The 25,355-nt window shown below is 43.5% G+C and overlaps 1 protein-coding gene and 1 pseudogene across 1 annotated transcript in view; both read left to right on the top strand.

Annotated features, from left to right (window-relative positions):
* ABRAXAS1 (abraxas 1, BRCA1 A complex subunit) overlaps positions 1 to 25,333 on the top strand; it is a 51,231-nt gene extending 25,898 nt beyond the window's left edge. Inside the window, exons 6-9 of the mRNA XM_040326441.1 lie at positions 8,018 to 8,137; positions 13,246 to 13,330; positions 21,257 to 21,365; positions 24,366 to 25,333. Of these exons, the coding sequence (XP_040182375.1) occupies positions 8,018 to 8,137; positions 13,246 to 13,330; positions 21,257 to 21,365; positions 24,366 to 24,763 (712 nt within the window). The 3' untranslated portion in view covers positions 24,764 to 25,333. The remainder of the gene's footprint in view (positions 1 to 8,017; positions 8,138 to 13,245; positions 13,331 to 21,256; positions 21,366 to 24,365) is intronic.
* LOC120925443 lies at positions 3,830 to 3,948 on the top strand (annotated as a pseudogene).
* Positions 25,334 to 25,355: the final 22 nt, after the last annotated feature.

The raw sequence follows: 25,355 nt of genomic DNA, 5'->3' as shown, positions 1-25,355 counted from the left end.
GTTGGCACCTGGGATTCCCACAGACGTTTTACTGTTAGTTCTGGGCACTTTAGTGCCAAGGTGGGGGCAGACTGCTGACGGGCAGGGGTTTAAAGAGTGCCCCTTCCCCCCGTTATCCCCTGGGGAATGCTCTGTCATGGAGCCATGGACCAGGTACCTGGGTCGGTGCATGATAAGGCACTTATGGGTGCGCTTCTCACTGCTGTAAGGGACTCCCTTAAGCTGGATAGTGCAGCTGGGCTCGGTCTTTTTTGGGTCACACAAATCAGACCGTTCTGTGTAGGTTTTTTCCTTCTGTGCCCTTCTTTTATAATTTCTAAGATGTGGAATGAGAAAAGCCGCAGAGAGCTTTTGTAGTCCCTCACCGCCTGGCGGTTCAGTGCCCCTTTGAGGAGAGCCTTTTCAAGAGGTGGGCTTCTTCTCTGGTGGTGGACCCTCCGGTTGTCATGTATAGGTGACCACTCTCCCTATTGCGGGAACCCCCGCTTGTATGGATCTGACTGATAGGAGATCCGAAATACTGACCCGTTTTTATGTTTACCATGCTGGGGTCTGCCTTGGGGCCTATTGTGGCCACTGCTCTGGGGTCTCAGTCACTCACTGAGTGAGCATTTTGCACCAGACAGTGGAGGAGCGCCGACTCTCTCCCGAAGCTATTAGGCTAGCGGACCAGCTGGTCCAAGGCCTTGTATATGTCTGTGATGCTTCATTGAATTCCGCTCCCTTGTTATCCAGGGCTTCTGTTTCAGAGATGGTTTTATGCCGCTGACGGGGAAGAAACTTTTTTTTTTTTTAAATTTCATTCTTTATTTTATTTTTTCTTATACACATTCAATCATTTAAAAAAAAATTCCAGGAACCGACATCGTTCCTTATATGTGACTTACTCTCAATATAAAACACAGGTGATATAAAAGTCAAGTACACACATTAAATATCTTGTTTATGTAGAAGGCAGGAAAAGGGAGAAAAAAAAAAAAAAAAATAGAAAAAAGAAAGAGATAGAATGCTCAGATCACCTCCTTCAATCAGGTGGACTATTCTTATTCCTGTTCACGGTGTGGTTAATACCTAATATCTTCGCCCTTAAATTTATATGTCTGGACCTTCCCTCCCTTTTCCTCTCTCCCCTATTGAGGTTTCAAGGCCAGCCCCAGTTTTCCTGAATTGCCGCCTATATGTCTTTATTTTTAGGTGTTATTTTTATTTCTGCCTCATCCCAGTTGTATTTCTTACCCACTAGAGGGGCAGGTCCTTCTCTTCCAGCCAAGGTCTCCACATCTCCTCAAACTCCGGGGAAGAAACTTTAACTTAAAGTTTCTTCAGTAACGTTGACTGCTGAATCCAAATTGATTTCAAAAAGATGTATTTAATATGCAAGCAAGCTTCCAGAAAATCTGACAGCTTGGAGAACAGTGTGCATACATTCAAAATAAACTGTTCTAACAAAACTGTGTGTCTCTGTACAATTTATAGTCTAAAAGGGGGAGACATTCTGAATGTAGATAATTCAGAAGACAACTGGTCGTTCAGCATCTACATGTCACTTCCAGATTTCTCTGGGAAGAAATGGCAGACAATGTCATTCACATGGAGAGGTGTGAATGACATCTGTTTAGGAGAACAGAAAGTAACATTGGCTTACATCCTATCATTTGCCTAATCAATTTCTAGTCTATTGAATAGTCAAAATACATTGCTACACAATATACACATACTAATCAGATACACCCAATATTAATATACACATACATACATACATACACACATACATATATATATATATATATATATATATATATATATATATATATATATATATATATATATATACACACATATATACATACACATACATACACACACATATATACATACATACATACATACATACATATAGCACAATCAGAAACACATGCCTTGATAATCGTGAATAAATGTTTGATTAAATAAATGGCTATTCTATTTACCCGATCACCGCCTTCTCTGGTTGGAATGCTGGTCTGCTGGCCAGGCCTCTAACCTACGTCCTGGCGGATTTACCCTTCATGGGTGGGAGACCTTTTGAGTCCTTGCTGGACGACATTATTAAGGATGTCACTGGACGGAAAAGCACTCTCCTCCCTCAGTCCTCCAGGGGGAAGGAGCCCCGTCATCAGCCGGGTCCTTCCATTCCCACGCCGGAGCAGTATTTTCGTCAGTTGGGGTCTGCGGGCAAACCCTCCCAGGCAACAAAGGCTCAGATGGGGGACTAAACCGTCCCTGGGTGCGTAAGCCGATCACGCCGACACCCAAACCCGCCAATGTATGTAGCTTCCCCTCCCCGTCTTTAGGGTGGGGGGTCGGCTTTGCAGGTTCACAATTCGGTGAACCTCCCTGCTCTCCGACCAGTGGGTCTGCGAGGTGGTCTCTTCGGAGTACTAGATAGGGTTCCCTCCTATCCACCGAACAGAGTTCTTCCCTCGTGTCTCCCTCTCCCGGCTCGTCGGTATGCCTTGGGGCAGTGTGGGACTTGCTAAGCTGCGGGGTAATTTTACCTTTCCTGCAGGACGAGAGGTTTGAGGGTTTCTATGGGCCTCAGGCCCTGAATGCCTTTTGTGAACGTTGGGTAGTTCCGCATTGGAATCCATTCGTTTGGTGGTAGCTGCGCTCCATCCGGGGGACGTTCTGGTGTCCTTGGACATCAAGAAAGCATACATGCATGTCCCGTTTTGCACATGTCACAGAGGTTTCTGTGCTTCGTGATGGAGGGCCACTGTCAGTTTGTGGCCCTTGCTTTTCATCTGGCGTCAGCACCAAGTGGTTTTCACCCAGGAGCTTGCACTTATCCTAGCTTTGTTGGGACAGCGAGGCTTTACCATCGTGGGCTACTTGGACGACTTTCTTCTGAAAGCAGCTTCTGACTCGGACCTAGTGGATGTGTCTATAGCCATTCAGACCATCTGAGAATTACAGTGGGTGTTAATTAGGGTTGTCCAGATACCGATACTAGTATCGGTATCGGGACCGATACCGAGTATTTGCGGGAGTACTCGTACTCGCGCAAATGCTCCCGATACCTAAATAGAATACTTTTTTTGTATTTATCAACATGTTCTATGAAAATTCTTTGAGTTTTTTACTACTGCGTGACAAGCAAATAAAACATTTTTACTCATTTTTACTCATTTGTATTCTTTTATAATGTCTTGAGTTAGAGTTCTTCATAATTCTAAAGAAAATATCCTTAGTCTGTATTGTGGTTTGAAAACTGTCACATGACATTTAAAAAAAGTATCGGTATTCGGTATCGGCGACTACATGAAAAAAAGTATCGGTACTTGTACTCGGTCCTAAAAAAGTGGTATCGGGACAACCCTAGTGTTAATCATTTGGAGTCAGTCCTGGTTCCGACTCAGCGTTGGAGTACCTAGGGTTGATCCAGACTCCTCATGGCGAAAGTCTTTCTTCCCCTGGAGAAATTGCAGACTCCTCAGTCTGCGGTAAAGGTATTGGCATCACGCAATCGGTCTTCTCTCAGTTTTACATGCAGGTCCTGGGCCTGTGGGTAGCCTCCTTCGAGGCGGTACCGTATGCCCAGTTCCACACTCGTGTTTTCCAGAGGGAATTACTGTCCGAGTGGTACAAATCTCTTTTTGTATCTGAAATCATCAGATTCAGGTGCGCCACCTAGTCAGAGTCTCTGAGTTGGTGGCTGAGATCCCCAACTCTTCGGTCCGGGAAGTAGTTTCTTTCTTCCAGTGAACGGTATTTACAACGGACGCCAGCCTCACGGGTTGTGGGGGCACCTGGGGGGTCCAGTCGGCCCTGAGTCGCTGGACTTTCGTGGGCCTACGGCCACACCTCCCTGAATGCGTCCGCTCTCCTCTGATCTCAATAGCTACCCAGGGTCGGGCCTGGTTAGTACCTGGGTGGGAGACCGCCTGGGAATACCAGGTGCTGTGGACCCTGTCTAACGTTCATTGTCCTAGTACTTTGGGCGATCAGGCTATGCCTCTCCTCGTGGTCGAGGAGGTTGCAAGGTCATCCAATCTGGATTCAGCCAGACAACGCCACGGCCGTGGCTTCAGTCTACCATCAGGTATGCCGGCAGGCGGACTATTGGAGTCGGGAAGGGGGGGGGGAAATATTGCGCTAACCAGAATATATGACAAATATTGAACAGTGATGTGAGGGAAAAAATGTAGCGCTGTGATACCGTAGAGACAATGATTTCTCTAGGTGAATACTAAATCAATAGTCACTGTACTGAAACAGTGATAAAGTACCAAACACACAAACAAATGATGGTGAAGTGGGTGAATAAACTGGTGCTGTAATAAATATAACGCTAGAAAGTCCATCTAAAACTGGTGAGATGAATAGATGGTAGAATGACCACGTGGATCCTCAAAGACAAAATATCTGGCTACTGGAGTCGCCAGATGCTGGACCAGGGCGACTGGTCTTTGTACTTGGAGGTGTTTCAGCTCCCTTGCAGGAGGTGAGTCTCACATGGCATGGATCTCCTGGCCGCTCATCTCCACCGCAAGGGTGTTGAAGTTAGTGGTCAGGTCTAGTGATCTTGTCCAGACGCGTCAGTCGCGCTGGTGGCCTTGTGGGGTCTTTATCGACGGCTATATGCCTTTCCTCCATCGTAGTTGCTTCCTCGGCTGCTCCACAGAGTGGAGGCTGAGGGAATCCTGATGATTCTAATCGCTCCAGATTGGCCTTGGCGTCCTTGGTACACCGATCTTGGGCGCCTGGTAGCGGAGGTACCCTGACGGTTGCCAGGGTGGGAGGTTGTTCTGTCTCGAGGTCCCATACTTTCTCCTGTTGTACAGTCGCTGACTTGCACAACATGGCTTTTAAAAGCCCAACTTTCAGAGACGGGGTCTGTCCATCTCGGTCATCTCAACCATGCTGAGGGCACGGTAGTCGTCTTCCTGGAGGATCTACCGTCGCACCTGGAAGGCCTACATCTCTTGGTGCAAAGAGATGGGGTGACGTCCACGATGTCCAGGGTCCTGCTGTTTTTACAGCTTAGGCTGGATCTAAAAATTGCTTACAGCACCGTTCGGGGGCAGATTTTAGCCTGGCTGTGTTCTTTCAGTGGCCTTTTTGTGCAGGGGGTTTTGTCATATACTTTCCCCTCTTGGCCCACCTCTTCCCCCATGAGTTTTGACTCTGGTGCTCTGTTCTTCTGGAACCTTCCTTTTGGAAACATCAGAGATTTTTCTCTTGACACGATCTCAGAAGGTGGCCTCTTTAGTGGCCTTTACCTCTGTTAGAGGGGTTTCTGAGTTGGCGGTCTTGTCTTGCAAGTCAACATGCTTGAACCTCCATAAGGATTAGGTGGTGGTACGCTCGCGACCTTCAATTCTTCCGAAGGTGGTTTCGGCCTTTCGCCTGAAAAAGGACTTTGTTCTTCCATCCTTATGTCCTTGGCCGGCGCATCCTACGAAGTTTGCGTTTCATACTTTAACCACTTACCCCCCGGACCATATTGCTGCCCAAAGACCAGAGTACTTTTTGCGATTCGGGACTGCGTCGCTTTAACAGACAATTGCGCGGTCGTGCGACGTGGCTCCCAAACAAAATTGGCGTCCTTTTTTTCCCACAAATAGAGCTTTCTTTTGGTGGTATTTGATCACCTCTGCGTTTTTTATTTTTTGCGCTATAAACAAAAATAGAACGACAATTTTGAAAAAAATGAATATTTTTTACTTTTTGCTGTAATAAATATCCCCCAAAAATATATAAAAAAACATTTTTTTTCCTCAGTTTAGGCCGATACGTATTCTTCTACATATTTTTCGTAAAAAAAATCGCAATAAGCGTTTATTGATTGGTTTGCGCAAAAGTTATAGCGTTTACAAAATAGGGGGTATTTTTATGGCATTTTTATTAATATTTTTTTTACTAGTAATGGCGGCGATCAGCGATTTTTTTTTTCGGTATTGCGACATTATGGCGGACACTTCGGACATTTTTGACACATTTTTGGGACCATTGGCATTTTTATAGCGATCAGTGCTATAAAAATGCATTAGATTACTATAAAAATGCCACTGGCAGTGAAGGGGTTAACACTAGGGGGCGGGGAAGGGGTTAAGTATGCCTGGGTGTGTTCTTACTGTGGGGGGGGGGTGGCCTCACTAGGGGAAACACTGATTTTCTGTTCATACATTGTATGAACAGAAAATCAGCATTTCCCCTGCTGACAGGAACGAGAGCTGTGTGTTTACACACACAGCTCCCGGTCCCCGCTCTGTACCGAGCGATCGCGTGTGCCCGGCGGCGATCGCGCCCGCCGGGCACACGCACGGGAGTCGGGGGCGAGCGGGGGGCGCGGGCGCGCGCCTCCGGCGGCGCGCGTGCGCCCCTAGTGGCGGCTAAAAGGTAGGACGTCCATTTACGTGGTCTCGCCTAGGAGAGCCACCTTGTGGACGTATAACGACGGTGCGGCGACGGCAAGTGGTTAAGCATGGTACGCGCCTTGCGGGGGTACCTGCCTGCTACGGCTCAGTTTCGAAGATCTGACTCTTTTTGTGTCAGTGTCTGGTCCACAAATGGGTCTGGCGGTCTCGTCGACCACCAGATCAGGCAGACTGTCATACAGACCTTTGCTCCTAAGGGGCGGGCGCCCCCTTTTCCGGTCACGGCACTTTCAACCAGGGCAATTGGTGCTTCCTGGCTTTTTTTTTTCGACATCATGCGTCAGGCTCACAGGTCGTCGATTCATATTTTTTCCAAAATTTACATGGTTGCTGTGAGTGCATCTTCTGATGCTTCTTTCGGGCCGCTAGGTTTTGCAGGCGGCTGTTTAAAGTTGCACCTCCTCCATTGAGCTCTGCTTGTTTTGGGGTGAAGTTAAAATTGGTTTTACTGATATTGTTCCCACCCCTTGTTTTGACACTGCTTGGGGACGTCCCACTTGTCAAGATTTAAGGAGCTGTGTCCGTCCATGGACGATAAGAGAAAATAGGATTTTTTGTACTCACCGTAAAATCCTTTTCTCTGACGTCCATGGATGGACACAGCACCCACCTCTCCTTTTTAGGTTTGTACTGCTTGTTACAAACTGAGGCTGCATACTGCAGGGAGGAGGGTTATGTCTGGAGGGACCGCCCCCTGGGTGGGGCTGTTCAACTCTGTTAATGTAACATGTATTTGATTATCTGCCTAGTCCTCTCCTGTAAACAGGGAACATAACCCACTTGTCAAGATTTAAGGAGCTGTGTCCGTCCATGGACTCGGAGAAAAGGATTTTACGGTGAGTACAAAAAAATTCAATTTTTTGCTAGAAAATTACTTGGAACCCCCAAACATTATATATATTTTAGCAGAGACCCTAGGGAATAAAATGTCACACTGTATTTGCCCATCTGTCTTTCAAATGCAATTTTTGGGAAAAAATACACTTCAAGGAATAAAAAAAAGGAACAGTAAAGTTAGCCAAATTTTTTTTTTGTTTGTTTTAATGTGAAAGATGTTACGCCACGAGAATCGTGATGTATCTTCTAAGCAAAAAAATTGTGATTCTCATTTTAGCCAGAATCGTGCAGCTCTACTTCTCAGGTCCCTCTTCTGTGCTCCTGACCCCTGCCTCTCTGTGCAGTGCCCCCACAGCAAGCAGCTTGCTCTGAGGGCACCCGAGCCAGCGCACCCTGTGTCCATTCGGACACAGAGCCCTGACCCCTCTTCTGTTTGGCTAGCTGACTTTGACAGCAGCGGCAGCCAATGTTGCCGCTGCTGTGTCTCAGCTAATCAGAAGGGAGAATCTCGGACAGTTGAGACAATCGTGCACATCGCTGGACAGAGAGGGACCTCAGGTAATTGTTAGGGGGCTGATGCACACAGAAGGCTTTTTATCCTAATGCATAGAATGTATTAAGATAAACCTTCTGCCTTTACTACTCCTTTAAGTTTAGATGCACTGCTTTTCTATTTTTCATTCACCTCTTTGAAGGTTTAGGTTTTGCAGACGTTAGATATTTTATATGCACAAAATAATGTACTTTATTTTTTGTTTCAGGGATTTTCAGAAAATTCCTCTTATTATTGCCAACCTTGGAATGTCAGAGCAACAAGGATACAAAACCTTATCTGGATCATGTGTGTCTATTGGATTTAACCAAGCTGTTAAGAAACACAGGTGGGCATTAGGTTGTTTCTAGGTAACAAATTGCTGCATTTTTGCTTTTGAATCTTAGGTAAAGCACATTAGGCCATCATAGTTGGTAAGGTTGTGTAAAAACCATTTCCCATATGTAAAGTGTTTTCTCTAAGATGCACATCCAAGAGTCTTTTAACAGCTTCCCGACCACTGCACGAGGATACACGTCGACAGAATGGCACGGCTGTGCAAATGGGTGTATATATACGTCCCCTTTAATTTGCGAGCTGTGTGGTCGCAAGCTCCGTGACCATGCCCGCGGACTCGATGTCCGCTGGTGTCCCGCGATTGGGTCACAGAGCTGAAGAACAGGGAGATTCAGTGTAAACAAAACATCTCCCTGTCCTTCCCCTGACATGTCGCTGATCGTCTGTTCCCTGTCATCGGGTACAGCGAACAGTAATGTGTCACGGCAAGCCACGCCCCCTAACCCCTTCTCTGCCAGTGTAATTTTTACAGTAATCGGTGCATTTTTATAGCACTGATCGCTGTAAAAATCACAATGGTCCCAAAATGGTGTCAAAAGTGTCTGATATGTCCGCCATAATGTCAGTCACGATAAAAATCGCTGATCGCCGCCACTACTAGTAAAAAATAAATAATGCCATAAAACTATCCTCTATTTTGTAGACGCTATCACTTTTGCGTAAACAATCAATAAACGCTTATTGCAATTTATTTATTTTTTATTATTATTGTATATTCTTCTTTTTTTTTTTTTTTTTTACTAAAATATGTAGAAGAATACGTATCGGCCTAAACTGAGGAAAAAAAACTTTTATATATTTTTTGGGGGATATTTATTACAGCAAAAAGTAAAAAATATTGAATTTTTTTTCAAAATTGCCACTCTATTTTTGTTTATAGCGCAAAAAATAAAAACCTCAGAGGTAATCAAATACCCCAAAACAAAGCTTTATTTGTGGGGAGAAAAAAAAAGGATGTCAATTTTGTTTGGTCCAGGGCTTAAGTGGTTAAAACTATCCATACTTCCTGCCGACACCACCAATTGTGGAAGAAAATTCCACATCCTTATCGCCCTGACAGCGAAAAACTTCTAGGCAGCTCAAGGTTAAACCGCTTCTCTTCCAGTCTAATCGCATGGCCCTGTGTCCTCTTACACTCCCTGGGACTGAAAAGTTTCATACTTGCACTGGGATCGGCGTTAAGATATTTGTATATTGCTATCATATCTCCTCTCAAGCATCTTTTCTAAGAAAAAAAATTAAACGCTTGTAGTCGTTCCTCATAATTGAGTCCCCATATTAATTTAGTTGCCCTTCTCTGGACTCTCTCCAGGTCCAGCACATCCTTTCAGAGGATTGGTAACTATAACTGGACGGATACTCCAGATGCGGCTGAACCACAGTTTTATAAAGTGGGAGAATTATCTTTTTATCTCTGGAGTAAATTCTTTTTTTAATGCATGCTAATAGTCTGCTGGCTTTGGTAGTCAGTTTGACACTGCATGCTATTGCTCAGTCTGTCTTTTACTAGGACCCCTAGATCTTTCTCCATCCTGGAATCCCATAGGGCAGTGATGGCAAACCTTTTTGAGACCGAATGGCCAAACTGCGACACAAAGCCAGCTCATCAGTGCAAACACTGCATTTACATAGTTGCATAGTAGTTGGGTTTAAAAAAAACACAAGTCCATCAAGCTTGAACCTGAATACTGAGGTTTTAGTTTAGAAAACGGTTTTATAACCATGTTTGACTATGCTGTGCATGTTTGACTCCACTGTCAAATGCATTTGTATGGTGCCTGTTCCCTTAAATGTGTGTTTTTAGGGTGACATTGTCTATCCTTTTTATATGGTGTTCGGAGGATTGTCCTAATATATAGCTGTAATAGGGTCACAGCTTCTCATCGTGACACAGCCCAATGATTTCTGATGTGTCCCATGTTCACCCCCAGACATCACAGCACACTCATCAAGTTCTGTATATTTCTGTAAGTGCTCGCTAAGAGTCCAGCAGAAGTTTATCAGTCTCCTCGGGCTGACCCTCTGCTGTCAGATGAAGTTGAGCCGGCGCCCAGCTTCAGCACATCGTTCTCCTTCACCTGCCTCTTCATAGCTGCCCTCTTGGCTTTGCTCTTCTTGGGCTCCCACAGCGAGTTTTGGCGACTCCAGCTTCCCCAATGCCCTAGTGTGCTACTCTGCAGATGCCTGCTTCACCCAAGATTTTTTTAACCTTTACCATCTTGGTGCATGGTTGTTGTCCTTATTCCCCCCCCCCCTCCAGGACAATAAAAAGCCTTGGCAGAGTACCCCCCCCCCCCCCAGTCTTTATCCGGAGATCGAAGGCTGCCAGGGTGGGGTGGGCGCAGGACAGAGAAGACACTTCATTTTTTTGGCCTTCTCTCGTTTCGCTGAGCATCCAGTAGGGGGAGAGGGGCGCTGGAGAGCACTAAGAGGGGAGAGCACAGAGCAAGGCTGACATGAAGGCTCGCTCGCATATAGGATTTTGAGGGAGGTGATGTGAAAGCGATGGCCTCTCAGTGTGTGCCATAGGTTCGCCATCGCTGCCCTAGGGGTTCTCCCCCTAATGACTAACTTGCGTTTTTATATTTTTACACCCAAGTGCATTACCATACATTTTTCAATGTTAAACTTAATTTGCCATGCAGTAGCCCACTCCATTAATTTATTGAGGTCCTCTTGTAACGTTTCTATATCCTGCTGTGATGATATTGCCCTACATATTTTTGTGTTGTCGGCAAACGCTGAGATCGAGCTATTTATCCCACCCTCTATATCGTTTATAAATAAATTAAACCGGATTGGTCCCAGGAGAGAGCCTTGGGGTACCCCTCTAACCACTCTCGACCATTCTAAATATACGTTATTTATCACCACCCTTTGGACACGTCCATGTAGCCAGTTTTCTATCCAAGAACAAACCTTATGGTCCATGCCTGCAGACCTCAGCTTGTAGATTAAGCGTTTGTGGGGGACTGTATCAAATGCTTTTGCAAAATCCAGATACACCACATCCACCGGCCTACCTTTGTCCAGATGGCAGCGCACTTCCTTGTAGAATGTTAGTAGGTTGGTTTGGCAAGAGCGACATTTCTAATTGCTGCTAATGGTATTGTTTTCATCAGCAAACTCTTGGATATGGTCTCTTACCATTGCCTCAAACAATTTACAAACTACCGATGTTAGACTGACTGACAGACCTATAGTTCCCAGGAATATATCTCTGCTCTTTTTTGAGTATTGTTACCAGGTGGGCTTTTTGCCAATCGGCTGGTACCAATCCTGCCAGTATGCTGTCCGCAAAGATTGGGTATAGTGGTCTGGATATAATCTGACTGAGTTCTTTAAGTACTCGGGTGTAAGCCATCTGGTCCTGGTGATTTATTTATGTTTAGCTTCTCTAATCCCTTCCGGTATTTAGCGCTCCCAAAATGCCCCTGCCTATTGCACTGAATAAGCAGCGCTTCCAAAACGCCTTTAAAAAGCTCTTTGAGGCTGCTTTCACACTGAAGCATTGGCAGTAAAGCGCCGCTGTTTTTAACGGCGCTTTACCGTTGTTTTTGCAGAGGTTTTTGGCCACTAGCGAGGAGCTTTTAACCCCCCGCTAGCAGCTGAAAAGGGGTTAAAACCACCTGCAAAGTGCCGTTGTAGCGGCGATTTGCTGGTGCTGCCCATTGATTTTAATGGGCAGGGGCGCTTTAGGAGTGGTGTATACACTGCTCCCACAGCGCATCAAAGATGCAGCTAGCAGGACTATTTTTACATTCCTGGCAGCGCAACGCTTCAGTGTGAAAGCCCTTGTACTGAGAGGAGAGGCACTTTGCAAGCACTATTTTTTAGCATTGTAGCACCTGCAAAGTTCCTCAGTGTGAAAGCGCTGCAAAAATGGGACTTTTTTCCTTTTTTTAAAGAAAAACGCCCGCTAGCGGCCGAAAAGCCTTAGCTCAATACTTTGTTGAAGCACCTTTGGCACCAATTATAGCCTTAAGTCTTTTTTGAAAATGATGCTGCAAGCTTGGCACACGTATTTTTGGCCAGTTTTTCCCCATTCTTCTTTGTAGAACATTTCAAGCTCCATCAGGTTGGATGGGGAGCGTCGGTGCACAGCCATTTTCAGATTTCTCCAGAGATGTTCAATCAGGTTCAAGTCTGGGCTCTGGCTGGGCCACTTAAGGACATTCACAGAGTTGTCTTGTAGCCACTCCTTGGTTATCATGTGCTTAGGGGTGCTTGTCCTGCTGGAAGATGAACCTTTGCCCCAGACTTGCGGTCCAGAGCCACTGTGCTTATTAGGGCCTTCAATGCTGCAGACATTTTTCTGTACCCTTCCCAGTGCTGTGGCTCGATACAATCCTGTCTCGGATGTCTACAGACAAATCCTTGGACTTCATGACTTGGTTTGCGCTCTGACATGCACTGGCAACTGTGGGACCTTATATAGACAGGTGTGTGCTTTTCCAAATCATGTCCAATCAACTGAATTTACCACAGGTGGACTCCAATCAAGTTGTAGAATCATCTCAAGGATGATCAGTGGAAACAGGATGCACCTGAGCTCAATTTTGAATGTCACAGCAAAGAGGGGGGGGGGTCAAGATCCAACATAAAAGCTGATCCCAGTGGCAAATACTTTGTCCCAACCCTCTTACTGCTACCTCTGCAGGACAGCTTGTTTTTTTGAAAAACAGACTTACTGGTCCGATCACTCGGTAAAAATAAAGGAAAGAGCATAAAAAAGAAAACAAATGCAGCCATCACATCTATATGTTTGAACATGTGCATTTATAAAGATCCCCACACATCAGTTCTGTGAAACATATTCACTATGTTCTGTAGGTAGGCACTGCTGTGTCACACACTTCACAAAGCCTGCCTTCTGAACTACGGAGGTGCTGAGAGGAGGCGTTTTAGTAGGAGGAGTAAGTACAGGAATCACTGCTTGCAGGCAGTAAGGCACCATGGGATATGTAGTCTTTAGAAGTTTAAGTTTATAGCTTACTGCTTGGACACGATTACCAATTCTAAATGTTCATTATTACATAGGTTTTTCTAACTTTAAAACTAATATTGTAAGTAGTTTCTTTATTTTTTTATCTCTTAAAGGTTGGATTTTTTTCTGGAAGATGGAACTCTAAAGGAAGTATGTAAAATTACAGCTATGTGTACAAGTCTACAGGAGGAACTAAAGGTAAGATATATGCCATAGAAGCAAGTTTTTTTTTTTTTGTTTGTTTTGCGTGTAAAGTTGGCTATAGGTTTACAAAATGTCAAGCATTTGCAGAGCGTATGATCACAAAAATGACCAGTCATCAGAATACTGGGAATGTTTGTGTATATAGACTGTGGACACGGTATATGGTTTCCTTGTGTTTAACCACTTCCATACCAGGTACTTACGCAGCTTCCCGCCCAAGCCAATTTTCAGCTTTCAGCACTGTCGCACTTTGAATGGCAATTGCGCGGTCATGCTACACTGTACCCAAACAAAATTGGCGTCCTTTTTTCCCCACAAATAGAGCTTTCTTTTGGTGGTATTTGATCACCTCTGCGATTTTTTTTTTTTTGCGCAACAACTAAAAAAAGGCTGAAAATTTGGAAAAAAAAATACGTTTTTATTTTTTTCTGTTAATTTTTTTGTAAATAAGTTTTCTCTTTCAATTACGGGCACTGATATGGCGGCACTAATGGGCACCGATGAGATGGCACTGATGGACATCGATGAGGTAGTACTGACGGGCACAGATGAGGTGGCACTGATTGGCGGCGCTGGTATGCGACACTGATGGGCACACATAGGCGGCACTGATGGGCACACATAGGCGGCACTGATGGGCACACATAGGCGGCACTGATGGGCACACATAGGCGGCACTGGGCACTCATGGGCGGCACAGATGGGCACTCATAAGCGGCACAGATGGGCGGCACTGATGGATACTTATGGGTGGCACAGATGGGCACTGATAGGTGGGCACTGGGCATGGATGGGCACTGTGGGGTGGCGCTGATGGACACTGGGGTGGCGCTGATGGACACTGGGGTGGCGCTGATGGACACTGGGGTGGCAGCACTTATTTTTGCCAGGTTGCCAGTCAGTGCCCATTTGTGGGCACTGACTGGCATCTTTTTTCTTTATGCTTTTTTTTTTTTGCCATTTTTTATTTTTTGCCCACCCTGGTGCTCCAGGGTGGGCATCCCTGGTGGTCCAGTGTGGCGATCCGAGGGGGGGCTGCGCTGATAAACAATCAGCGCTAACCCCCCCTGTCAGGAGAGCCGCCGATCGGCTATCCTCTACTCGCGTCTGTCAGACGCGAGTGAGGAAGAGCCATCGACGGCTCTTCCTGTTTACATCGTGATCAGCCGTGGTTGGACACGGCTGATCACGTGGTAAAGAGTCTCCGCCGGAGGCTCTTTACCGAGATCGGAGATGCAGGGTGTCAGACTGACACCCCGCATCACCGATCGCCGCGATGCGCGCCCCCACGGGCGCGCGCGGCATGAAATCCTGCAGGACGTTCTAGAACGTCCTGTCAGGATTTCATAACCACTTCCCGGACGTAAATCGGCCATAGGCCGGGCGGGAAGTGGTTAAACTTCTAAGAAATGTTTTCATCTATTTTTGACCGAGCAAGTTTATTACTATATAAATCAGCCATTATTTTTTATGGAATAAATGCCTTTTTCCAATTGTGGCCACTTAAGGGTGGTTTTACACCTAACCTAATTAACATTATAGGCAAAGTCATGAAGCCAGTTGACGTTTAAAGTGTTAACCCCTCATAAATGTTCAAACAAGTCGCACAACAACAGAAAAATTACATCTGTATAAAAGTACTACTGTTAAATAAGCATACACCTGTACCTGGATGTGCATACAAATGTGTCCAGTGCTCCAACAACCTGTGATCAAATCTGCAAATTGTTCAAAAGAAATACTAAGTGTCCATTTCTCTCTTTGCCCCCTGCGCAAGCTGGTAAGATAGCGCAGGGGGCTAATGCTCCTTTGCAGCAGTATGTGATTGCCTGTGTCCCAAGGGTTGCAGGTTCGATCCCGGCGGGGTCCACTCAGCCTTTTATCCTTCCGAGGTTGGTAAAATGAGTACCATTGAGTTGGGTAATAATGACAACCGTTATCAGCGCTTAGACACAGCAGCAACGCTGTAATTGGCGCTATATAAGTGTAAACATTATTATTATTCTTTGTGTGCAACTCTTCATTTTTAAGGCTCGGTTCACACTGGGGCAACTTGTCAGGCAACTTTGTCACCTGACGAGTCGCGCTCCATTCAGTGCCATGGAACTGTTCTAATTGGAGCAACTTAAAGGGTTTGTAAATGAATTTTTTTTTTATCTTAATAGCTTCCTTTACTTTAATGCAGTGCTGTTTTCATGTCCTCATTGTTAGTTTTTGCTCTCAAGTTGCTGTAATTCTTCTCTGATCTCCACACTTCCTGGTTGTCAGTTTCCTGATAACCACAGTGCTGGGAGCTTTCTCTATGTGGTCACTAATCAAGGAGGTGTGATTACTGTGTGTCTAAAACCCCTCAGCACCAATCAGTTTGGTTTTCCAAACCATCACTGCCCTGTATTGGCTCTGTATGCTCTGTACGGCAGAGAAGCAGGAAACATGCAAAAACGAAACTACAGGTACATTATATGATTGATTTTTAGCTATTTTTAATAGTTTTTAAAAGGAATCAGTTAACTATTATGTCTCTATACCCTGTAAACAGTAATTTCAGCAAAAAAAAAACATTTTTTATTTACAACTCCTTTAAGTCGCTCCAATTTAGAAAAAGGTTCCTTTACTACTTGGGGCGACTTTGGAGCAGCTTGCATTGACTTCTATTACATAAGTTGTTTGCGAGTTACGCTGTATGGGACGGCATCAGAGTCGGGCGACTTTGAAGACGCCCCAGTGTGAACCGAGTCCAATGATGACAAATTCTTCCACCCTGTGTTTACTTTGTGCATGAAATCCAGCCCACAGGTAACCCCCATTCACCAGTTAAACAGATCTGCACTCACCAGACAGTAATGCCTGTCTCTCTCTCTCAAGATAGGCGCAAAAGCTCATATAAACAGAAATTCACCCGCGCTAAAGTGTGCTAACAAATGATAATGAGCTTGTTGCTGCTGCTGTTCGTGACAACAATCAATAAATGTGAATAAAAGAGGTAAATATACCACAGCGCAAACAAACCCAAATGCCAATCCTATAAGTAGTGGTAATATACAACAATAATAAATGCAAATATTAATGAAAAGATGAGCAAGCATGTAGCCAGTGAAAGTTCAGTGGTGTGCAAATAAACATAAACGTTCTAATTGCAGATATTCTTCACAGGTGCTGCTGTTGCTAGAAATAACCAAAGTGCTGAAGTGCTCTAATAGCCAAACGGGTGATCCATGCTCCACACCCCCCCTAAATGGTTAGACTCACCAGATGAGATGGACCCCCTTCAGGCAGTACTGAGTGTGGGTCAAGCAGGCTTAAACTGGTGAGCAGGGTGATGAGACGCCAAATCTAAGGTGTGGTTCTTCCTGTGATGTTAAAACTCGAACAAAAAGGGAGCGTGTCCACATAGTGCAGTATGTCTTGATTTATTCAGTAAAACACTGGTTTACAAAGTTCCATCGTAAAACAAAGGATAAAACATCAAGAGCGGTCCATTTGTTGCAGGAAGCAGAATGTGTTCTCTCAACCTCGCCTGCGTTCCACCGCTCATTGAATGTGATGTCACTGACTCTCCCTTTTTGTTCGAGTTATAACATCACAGGAAGAACCACACCTTGGATTTGGCGTTTCCTCACCCTGCTCACCAGTTTAAGCCTGTTTGACCCACACACAGTACTGCCTGAGGGGTCCATCTCATCTGGTGAGTCTAACAACTTAGGGGGGAGGATGTGGAGCATGGATCACCTGTTTGGCTATTTCTTTGCAACAGCAGCACCTATGTATGAAGAATATCTTCCAATTAGAACTTTTATGCTTATTTGCACACCACTGAACTTTCACTGGTTACATTCCTGCCTATCTTTTCAATAATATTTGCATTTATTATTGCTCACAATTGTTTTATTGTTGTATATTAGCACTGCTTATAGGATTGGCATTTGGGTTTGTTTGCGCTGTGGTATATTTTACCTTTTTTTTTTTCACAATAGCTCAAATAATCCCAAAATGTTTTCTCATCTGTCTATGCTGCTGCTCAGGTCTACATGAAGGATGAATAACCTATAGGTCAAAAAAGAAAACTTGCATGATGTAGTATGTTGCAACAAATATTTATTAAATTAGAAGTCCATGCTAACACCTACAATCCAGGCATCCACGATCTAACACTAACCTATCTAAGAGCCCTTTCACACTGGTAAAAATAGCGCTATTAAAACGCTCATAAAACGTTCCAAAAACACCCCTCTCCATTGAAAACGCTGTAAAAACGTGGTAAAATATCTGTGTTTTACCGCTATTTTAACGCTCCACTATAGGCGTTTCCAGTGTGAAAGGGCTCTAACTGTAAAGAAAAAATTGTTGTACAAACCTTTTTTCTGAAGCCACTCTGACCCGATCCCATGCTGAGCTCAGCTGCAGCTTCACTGTGGATGCGGTTGCAGAGGACTCCTAGTAAGTCTATGAGTGATGTCACTCCCTCCTTTGCAGATTAGCTGGGTGCTGCTTGTCCCATGTTACAGGAGAAGTAGGGGAAGGCTTTCCAGAAAGCTATTAGGGCAGATTGACCTATGGGGTCTGTGCAACAGTGTGTTTTTAATAATAACATAAAAAAAAAACACTCTATATTGACAGCTTGACATTTGATGACACTCTTAATCCCATACAGTTTAGCTATAACCTTGTTAAAAAGCTTCACGCGTTGTGCAACTGAACATGCGTTTTGTGATTGCAGTACGATCTGAGATCACGGGCAGTATCCCAGATTGTGCCCAAGATCCCAAATGTAAATAGAGCCTTAAACCCAAAACCAAAAATGTAATATATGGCCTCTTACCAGTAATTGGATATAGTGGCTGCATTTGTTTTTTTGTTTTTGTTTTTTAGGCTTTCTTACCTCTGTTTTCACCTGTGATCTAGCTAGTATCACACCACCTGTATTAGAGTGCAGAACGCAACATTGTCAGTCGGGGTGTAATTTTGTAATACACACAGCAGACTGCAACATTGTCAGTCGGGGTGTAATTTTGTAATACACTAACAAATTTAAAGCGGAGATTCACCCAAAAATCCACTTTTTGACATTGGCTGTAGCATACTGCTAACATCTGCAGTATGCTGTTTTTTTTTTTTTTTTTTACTTGTACTTATCGTTATATGAGCCCTTGTTTTCTGGCTCCGAGCGGGGAATCCTGCGGGGAATGGGCGTTTCTAAGCGAAGAGGAGTTGATTGACGGCTGCTAAGGCGCTTCTTGGCCTCTGTTTAATCTTCAACTGCCATGATGCTGCACATGTGATCAGTTATGACACCAGCCATTGGATGGTTTGACAGTTTGGTTGAGAGCACAACCAATGTGACAGTTAGCATTCCCGGCATGCCAGGAATGTAACTGCATTTTCAAACTGTTAAATTGATGAGTTTACTTCTGCTTTAAGGATGCTGGAAAGTTCATTTTGAGGGTGAACCTCCGCTTTAAGCCAACTCCAGCTCACACTTTGATGAGCAGTTACAGCAAACCGAGCCATATATGCTAATTACACACTGTTAAATCTCCCATTCCATCTCTGTGGCCAACTGGTTGAAAAACAATGCACTCTGCGTGTGGCTTATACTTTTTAACAAAAATGAGACAGGATGATCAAATTAAGCTTGTGCTCCTCTACAAATTTCACTTTAATACAATTTAACACATATAAAATGTGAATCAGAACACTATAATAACTTTTAATCCAGTTAGGTCCATAAATATTTGGACACAAGCACAATTTAAATTTTATTTTTTTAGGTATTTACCAAAACATCATGCACACTCTCTCAGGCTTCATTTAAGGGTATGTACATCCAAATCGGAAGAAGGGTTTAGGAATTGGAGCTCTTAAAAATAGCCATCTCCCTTTTTCTAGGGACCAAATGTAATTGGACAATTGAGTCAAAAGCTGTTTCATGGTCAGGTGTGGGCTACTCCATTATCAATTAAGCAGGTAAAAGGTCTGGAGTTGATTCTTGTGGTATTTGCATTGGGAATCTATTGCTGTGAACCTACATCATGGGTTCAAAGGAGCTGTCCATGCAAGTGAAACTACCATTGTAAGGCTTCAAAAACTATACCAATTCATCAGAGAGATGGCAGCAACATTCGGAGTGGCCAAATCAACAGTTTGGTACATTCTGAGGAAAGAAGAACGCACTGGTGAACTCGGCAACATAAAAAGGCCCGGACGTCCATGGAAGATAACGGCGGTGGATAATCGCAGGATCCTCTCTATGGCAAAGAAAAACCCATTCACAACATCCGGACAAGTGAAGGACAATCTTCAGGAGGTGGGTGTATTATTGTCAAAGTCTACAATCAAGAGAAGACTTTGAGAGAAAATACAGAGGGTGCCAAAACGCATCTAAAAATGCCAGACTAGTTCTGGAAAAGCATTCTTTGGACGGATGAAACTAAAGATTAATCTGTACCAGAATGACAGGGAAGAAAAAGGTGTGGAGAAGGCTTGGAACAACTTGTGATCCAAACCATACAACGTCCTCTGTAAAACATGGTGGAGGCAGTGTGAAAGCATTGACATGCATGGCTTCCAGTGGCTCTGGGTCATTGGTATTTATTGATGATGTGACAGAAGGAGGTGGATGAATTCTGCAGTGTTTAGAGATATACTGTCAGCCAAATGCAGCAAAGTTGATTGGACGGCACTTCACAGTACAGATGGACAATGATCCAAAACACACTGCAGGAGCTTTTGAAGGAAAAGAAGTGGAATATTCTGTAATAGCCGAGACAATCGCCTGATCTCAACCCAATTGCATTTCACTTGCTGAAGGGAAAACTAAAGGCAGAAAGACCCACAAAGAACAACTGAAGACAGCTGCAGTTATAGTCTGGCAAAGCATCAGAAAGGAGGAAACCCAGTCTGTGGCAATGACCATGGGTTCCAGACTTCAGGCAGTCATTGCCAGTAAAGGATTCTCAACAAAATATTAAAAATGAACATTTTATTTATGATTATATTTATCCAATTACATTTGAGCCCTTGGAAATGGGGGGGATTGTGTATTCAAATGGTTGCAGTTCCTAAAATGTGTACTTGATATTTATGTTCAACCCCTTGAATTAAAGCTAAAAGTCAGCACTTTCAAATTCATTTGGATTGTTTCGTTTTAATTTTATTCTGGTGGCATACAAAGCCAAATGTATGAAAATTGTGCCTGTGTCCAAATATATATGGACCTAATTGTATGTTCTCTAAATTTACGATTATGATTGTATTTAATACACATTAGTACAGCATTCAAATTCTACTTTGGTTAATTTGATGGGGACAAGACAGAAATGATTGTAAATGGGTACAGTTCCAGTAACTTTTTTGTTTTCATCTCTTGGCCCTGGTTCACACTGCCGTAACCTGAGAGTTCAAAGTTGCATGAGAAGTTGTGCCCTATTAACTGCAATGGAACTGTTTTAATCTTTGCAACTTAAAATGATTGAGTCTCATTCTTTTTGCAATAAAAATAACATGTTATACTTACCTGCTCTGTTGCAGTTGATTTGCACAGAGCTGCCCTGATCATCCTCTTCTCGGGTTCCTCTTCTGTGATCCTGGCCCCTCCCACCTGTTCGGTGCCCCCACAGCAAGCAGCTTGCTATGGGGGCACCTGAGCCGAGTCACAGCTCCCTGTGTCTATTCAGACACAGAGCCCCGGCCCTGCCCCCTCTCTCCTGATTGGCTAGTTGACTTTGACAGCTGCAGACAATCAGGAGGGATAATCTAACTGCTGAGACACTTGTGGACGGAGAGGGACCTCAGGTAAGTGTTAGAGAGCGCTGAAGGTGGGCTGCTGCACACAGAACGTGTGAAATGCAAGAATTGTGCGTGTAGAAACAAATATATAGTGTTAATTAAACTGTGAAAAGTAACCGCTTGCTATGTCTGTAGGAAACTTGCTCTCGTGTTGTAGAAAGTGAATATTCTGTGGAGCAACTGCTACAACAAGTTAACCAACTAAAACGGCAAATTGCTGAGAAGAAAAACCTTCTTAACAAAGGTAATTTTATATTTTCTAATACTGCTCATATTAGGTATATACACTAGATATGCCACAACTAAACCCAGAATAGAGGAAGAGGAATAATGCAGTGATTCTTGCACCTTTACTGGAATTTTTTACCACTCTCCTTTCGTCAACTGCTCCAGTTCTCTGATTGGAAGGGTTCCTTTTCCCAACTGCTGTTTTGTGATCTCGCCACAGGTTCTCTATGGGATTTAAATCTAGACTCATTACTGGCCAGTTCGGTACCCTCCAGTGCTTTGTCTTAAATTATTTCTGGGTGCTTTTTTAAGTGTACTTTGGGCCATTGTCGTGCTGTAAGACACATGACCTCTGACAGACTTAACTTTCTGACACTGGACTCTACATTGTATCCCAGAATTCTTTGATGGTCTTCAGGTTTCATAATCCCATGCACACAGTCAAGACATCCAGTGCCTGAAGCAGCTCCAAAACATATGTGAACCCCTGCCATGTTTGACTGTAGGGCTACATTATTTTCTTTAACCACTTAAGACCCGGACCATTATGCAGGTTAAGGACCTTGCCCCTTTTTGCGATTCGGCACTGCGTCGATTTGACTGACAATTGCGTGGTCGTGCGACGTGGCTCCCAAATAAAATTGGCGTCCTTTTTTACCCACAAATAGAGCTTTCTTTTGGTGGTATTTGATCACCTCTGCGGTTTTTATTTTTTGCGCTATAAACAAAAAGAGCAACATTTTTGAAAAAAAAAACTATTTTTTACTTTTTGCTATAATAAATCCCCAAAAAAGATATAAAAAAACATTTTTTTTCCCCCCAGTTTAGGCCGATACGTATTCTACATATTTTTGATAAAAAAAAAAAGCATTTATTTCGCTCATTAAAATAACTAATTTGATCCCCTATCAATCAGCAAGATTTCTGGCTTGCAGGTGTTTTCTATACAGGTAACAAGCTGAGATTAGGAGCACTCCTAATTGCAGCTTGTTACCTGTATAAAAGACACTTGTCCACAGAAGTAATCAGATGCCAATCTCTCCACCATGGCCAAGACCAAAGAGCTGTACCAGGATGTCGGGGACAAGATTGTACACCTACACAAAGCTGGAATGGATTAAAAGACCATCGCCAAGCAGCTTGGTGAGAGGGTGACAACAGTTGATATTTGCAAATAGGAGAAACACAAAATAACTGACAATCTCCCTCGGTGTGGGGCTCCATACACGGTACAAGATCTCACTTCGTGGAGTTTCAATGATCATGAGAATGGTGTGGAATCGGCCCATATCTACACTGAAAAATCTTGTCAATGATTTCAAGGCAGCTGGGACCATAGTCACCAAGAAAACAAATAACACACTATGCCGTGAAAGACCAGAATCCTGCAGCACCTACAAGGGTCCCCCTGCTTAAGAAAGGCCTGTCTAAAGTTTTCTAATAAACATCTGAATGATTCAGAGAACAAAAGCGTTGTGGTTAGGTGAGTAAAATTAAGCTCTTTGGCATCAACTCAATATGTTTGGAGGAGGAGGAATGCTGCCTATGACCCCAAGAACACAATCAAACATGAAGGTGGAAACATTATGCTTTGGGGGGGTGTTGTTTTTTTGCTAAGGGGACAGGACAACTTCACCACATAAAAGGGACGATAGATATGGGGGGCATGTACCATCAAGTCTTGGGTGAGAACCAGGGCATTGAAAATGGCTCGTGGATGGGTATTGCAGCATGACAACGACCCAAAACATACGACCAAGGCAACAAGAGTGTCTCAAAAAGAAGCATATTAAGGTGGGCCCGAGCCAGCCTCCAGACCTTAATCCTATAGAAAATATGGGGAGGGAGCTGAAGGTTTGAGTTACCAAATGTCAGCATCAATGACAACGAGTGGGACAAAAATCACTCCTAAGATGTGTGCAAATCTGGTGGCCAACTACAGGAAACGTCTGATCTCTGTGATTGCCAACAAGGCTTTTGCTAAGGGGTCAAATATTTATTTCACTCGTTAAAATGCAAATCAATTTAACTTTTTTTAAATGCATTTGGATTTTTTTTGTTATTTTGTCTCTCACCGTTAAAATAAACCTACCATTAAAATTTTAGACTGATGATTTGTCAGTGGGCAAATGTACAAAATCAGCAGGTGAGCTGGGAATATTTTTTTCAACTCACTGTACCTGTCCATGAAGGTGTATTCACCTGACTTGTCTGTGTTTTGGGTGCTGCCATCACGGCTAAGGAAAACTGGCAGCACAGCTTCACAGTCTGTCCCCTACTGCGCATTTGTGCTTTATGAATGGCCTGGCGGGGGGAGGCCCAAAATTCTGGTTGTGGGGGAGGCAGGCAAACAAGCGGAGCTGGATGCACTTGTAACGTTAGATTTGTCCATGCTTTTCCACAATTTTTGTTCTCAAATCTTCAGACAATCCTTTGCCGCTCTTTCTCTTCTCCATGCGACACACAGAGACAGAAAAGTTGAGTACATATTTTAACTGGTTGCCTGTGTGATTTCTATGTTTTCAGCACATGATCATTGATACAGGAGCATCACAAACTTCAAATGTAATTATTTCTCACAATTTTGACCTGTACATTTTTTGTTTACATTAATTTTGTCTCCTAGCAATACAAAAAAAAAAGAAATAAACATGAATGCCTAACCATTTTTAATTGCAATAATTTTCTGGGCAAAGTGGTGCATTATCTGACCAAAATGCAGGGGTGCCAATATTTTTGGCCAGGACTGTAATGCTTGGGAATTACTGGTGATATTTTTGTGCTTGAATTTGCACCCCTGTTGTAGGCATTATGGGGAGGAGAAAGAATCCGCTCTCTGCTATATTATGATAAATAAAGAGCTGGAGTATATGCACTGGCCAGGTGTTAAAAAAAAAACAGCTGCAGGAAGATTTCAGAATCCAGGTTCCACCTACAATTATCACTTGGGTGGATTATTTATTAAAGGCACCCAAACCCAAGTTTTGAATAATATATATATATTTTTTTCCCCCAGGTGATGAAAATCCTACAGCCCCAGAAGAAAATACTTTCCTGTGTCAGGCCTTGCGCCATTTTTTCCCTCACTCTGCACTCCTGCAGTCGTGTTGCCTAACTTTAAATGGGAAACTAATACCACACGACTGTAATACTCACCATAAAAGCACTGAGATGGATAAACTTACCTTAATGATTGAAGAATGCGACCTGCCAGAAGTAAGCTTCAGGAAAGCTGGCAAACGAAAAAGACTACCACAGAAAAAGAGAGCTGGCTTACTGTTTTCAAGGACAAGGGCTTCTACAAGAGAAGCCAACCGCTATGATGACAGAATATTAAATAGCGGTACAGAAACAGAAGATGAGTCACAACATTTAACAATGGACTCTTTAGTTTCACAATCGCCAACATTTTAATTTCAACACATTTCATATATTTTCCCATATTGTAGGCTGGGTTTAGGAGAGATGCACTCTGCAGGTCTGTAGTAATTTAGCACTATTGCATCACGGACACAAAACAAATGTATATCTGGTGTCCTATCAATAGCTATACACACGCTTGTTTCAGGTCAGAGTGTCACCAAGTGAAATAATACCTTCATTATTATTTTTTTTAACATGTACATCTCCACTGAGCAATTTAGATCCCTTTTGCTGTAGTTTCTTTTTTCTCCTACATTGTGTGGCATTCAGAATGAATGTTAATACACGAGATTACTTTCCGTGACCAAAATACAAAAAGGTGTTAATTCAGCCTAAGAATATGCATTTGGGAAACGTACAGTACACGATGTAGAGTTGCTGGCAGCTTCAAATGAATTTAATATTGTAGGATATTTGGGACACTGCTCTTACCAAACAAGGGGATTTTTGTGAAACTTTTCTGTTGTATATATTTTTAAAATTCTCTTATGTGTATATAAAAAAAAAAAAAAATTGAGATTTATTTTTTGGTTAAATAAATAAGGTAGAACTTTGTCAGTATTTTCTTCACTGCCTCTTAAAA

This window comes from Rana temporaria, chromosome 1 (assembly GCF_905171775.1).
Source record: "Rana temporaria chromosome 1, aRanTem1.1, whole genome shotgun sequence".
In the NCBI taxonomy this organism is placed as follows: domain Eukaryota; kingdom Metazoa; phylum Chordata; class Amphibia; order Anura; family Ranidae; genus Rana; species Rana temporaria.
This window is presented reverse-complemented; position numbering and strand designations above follow the sequence as displayed.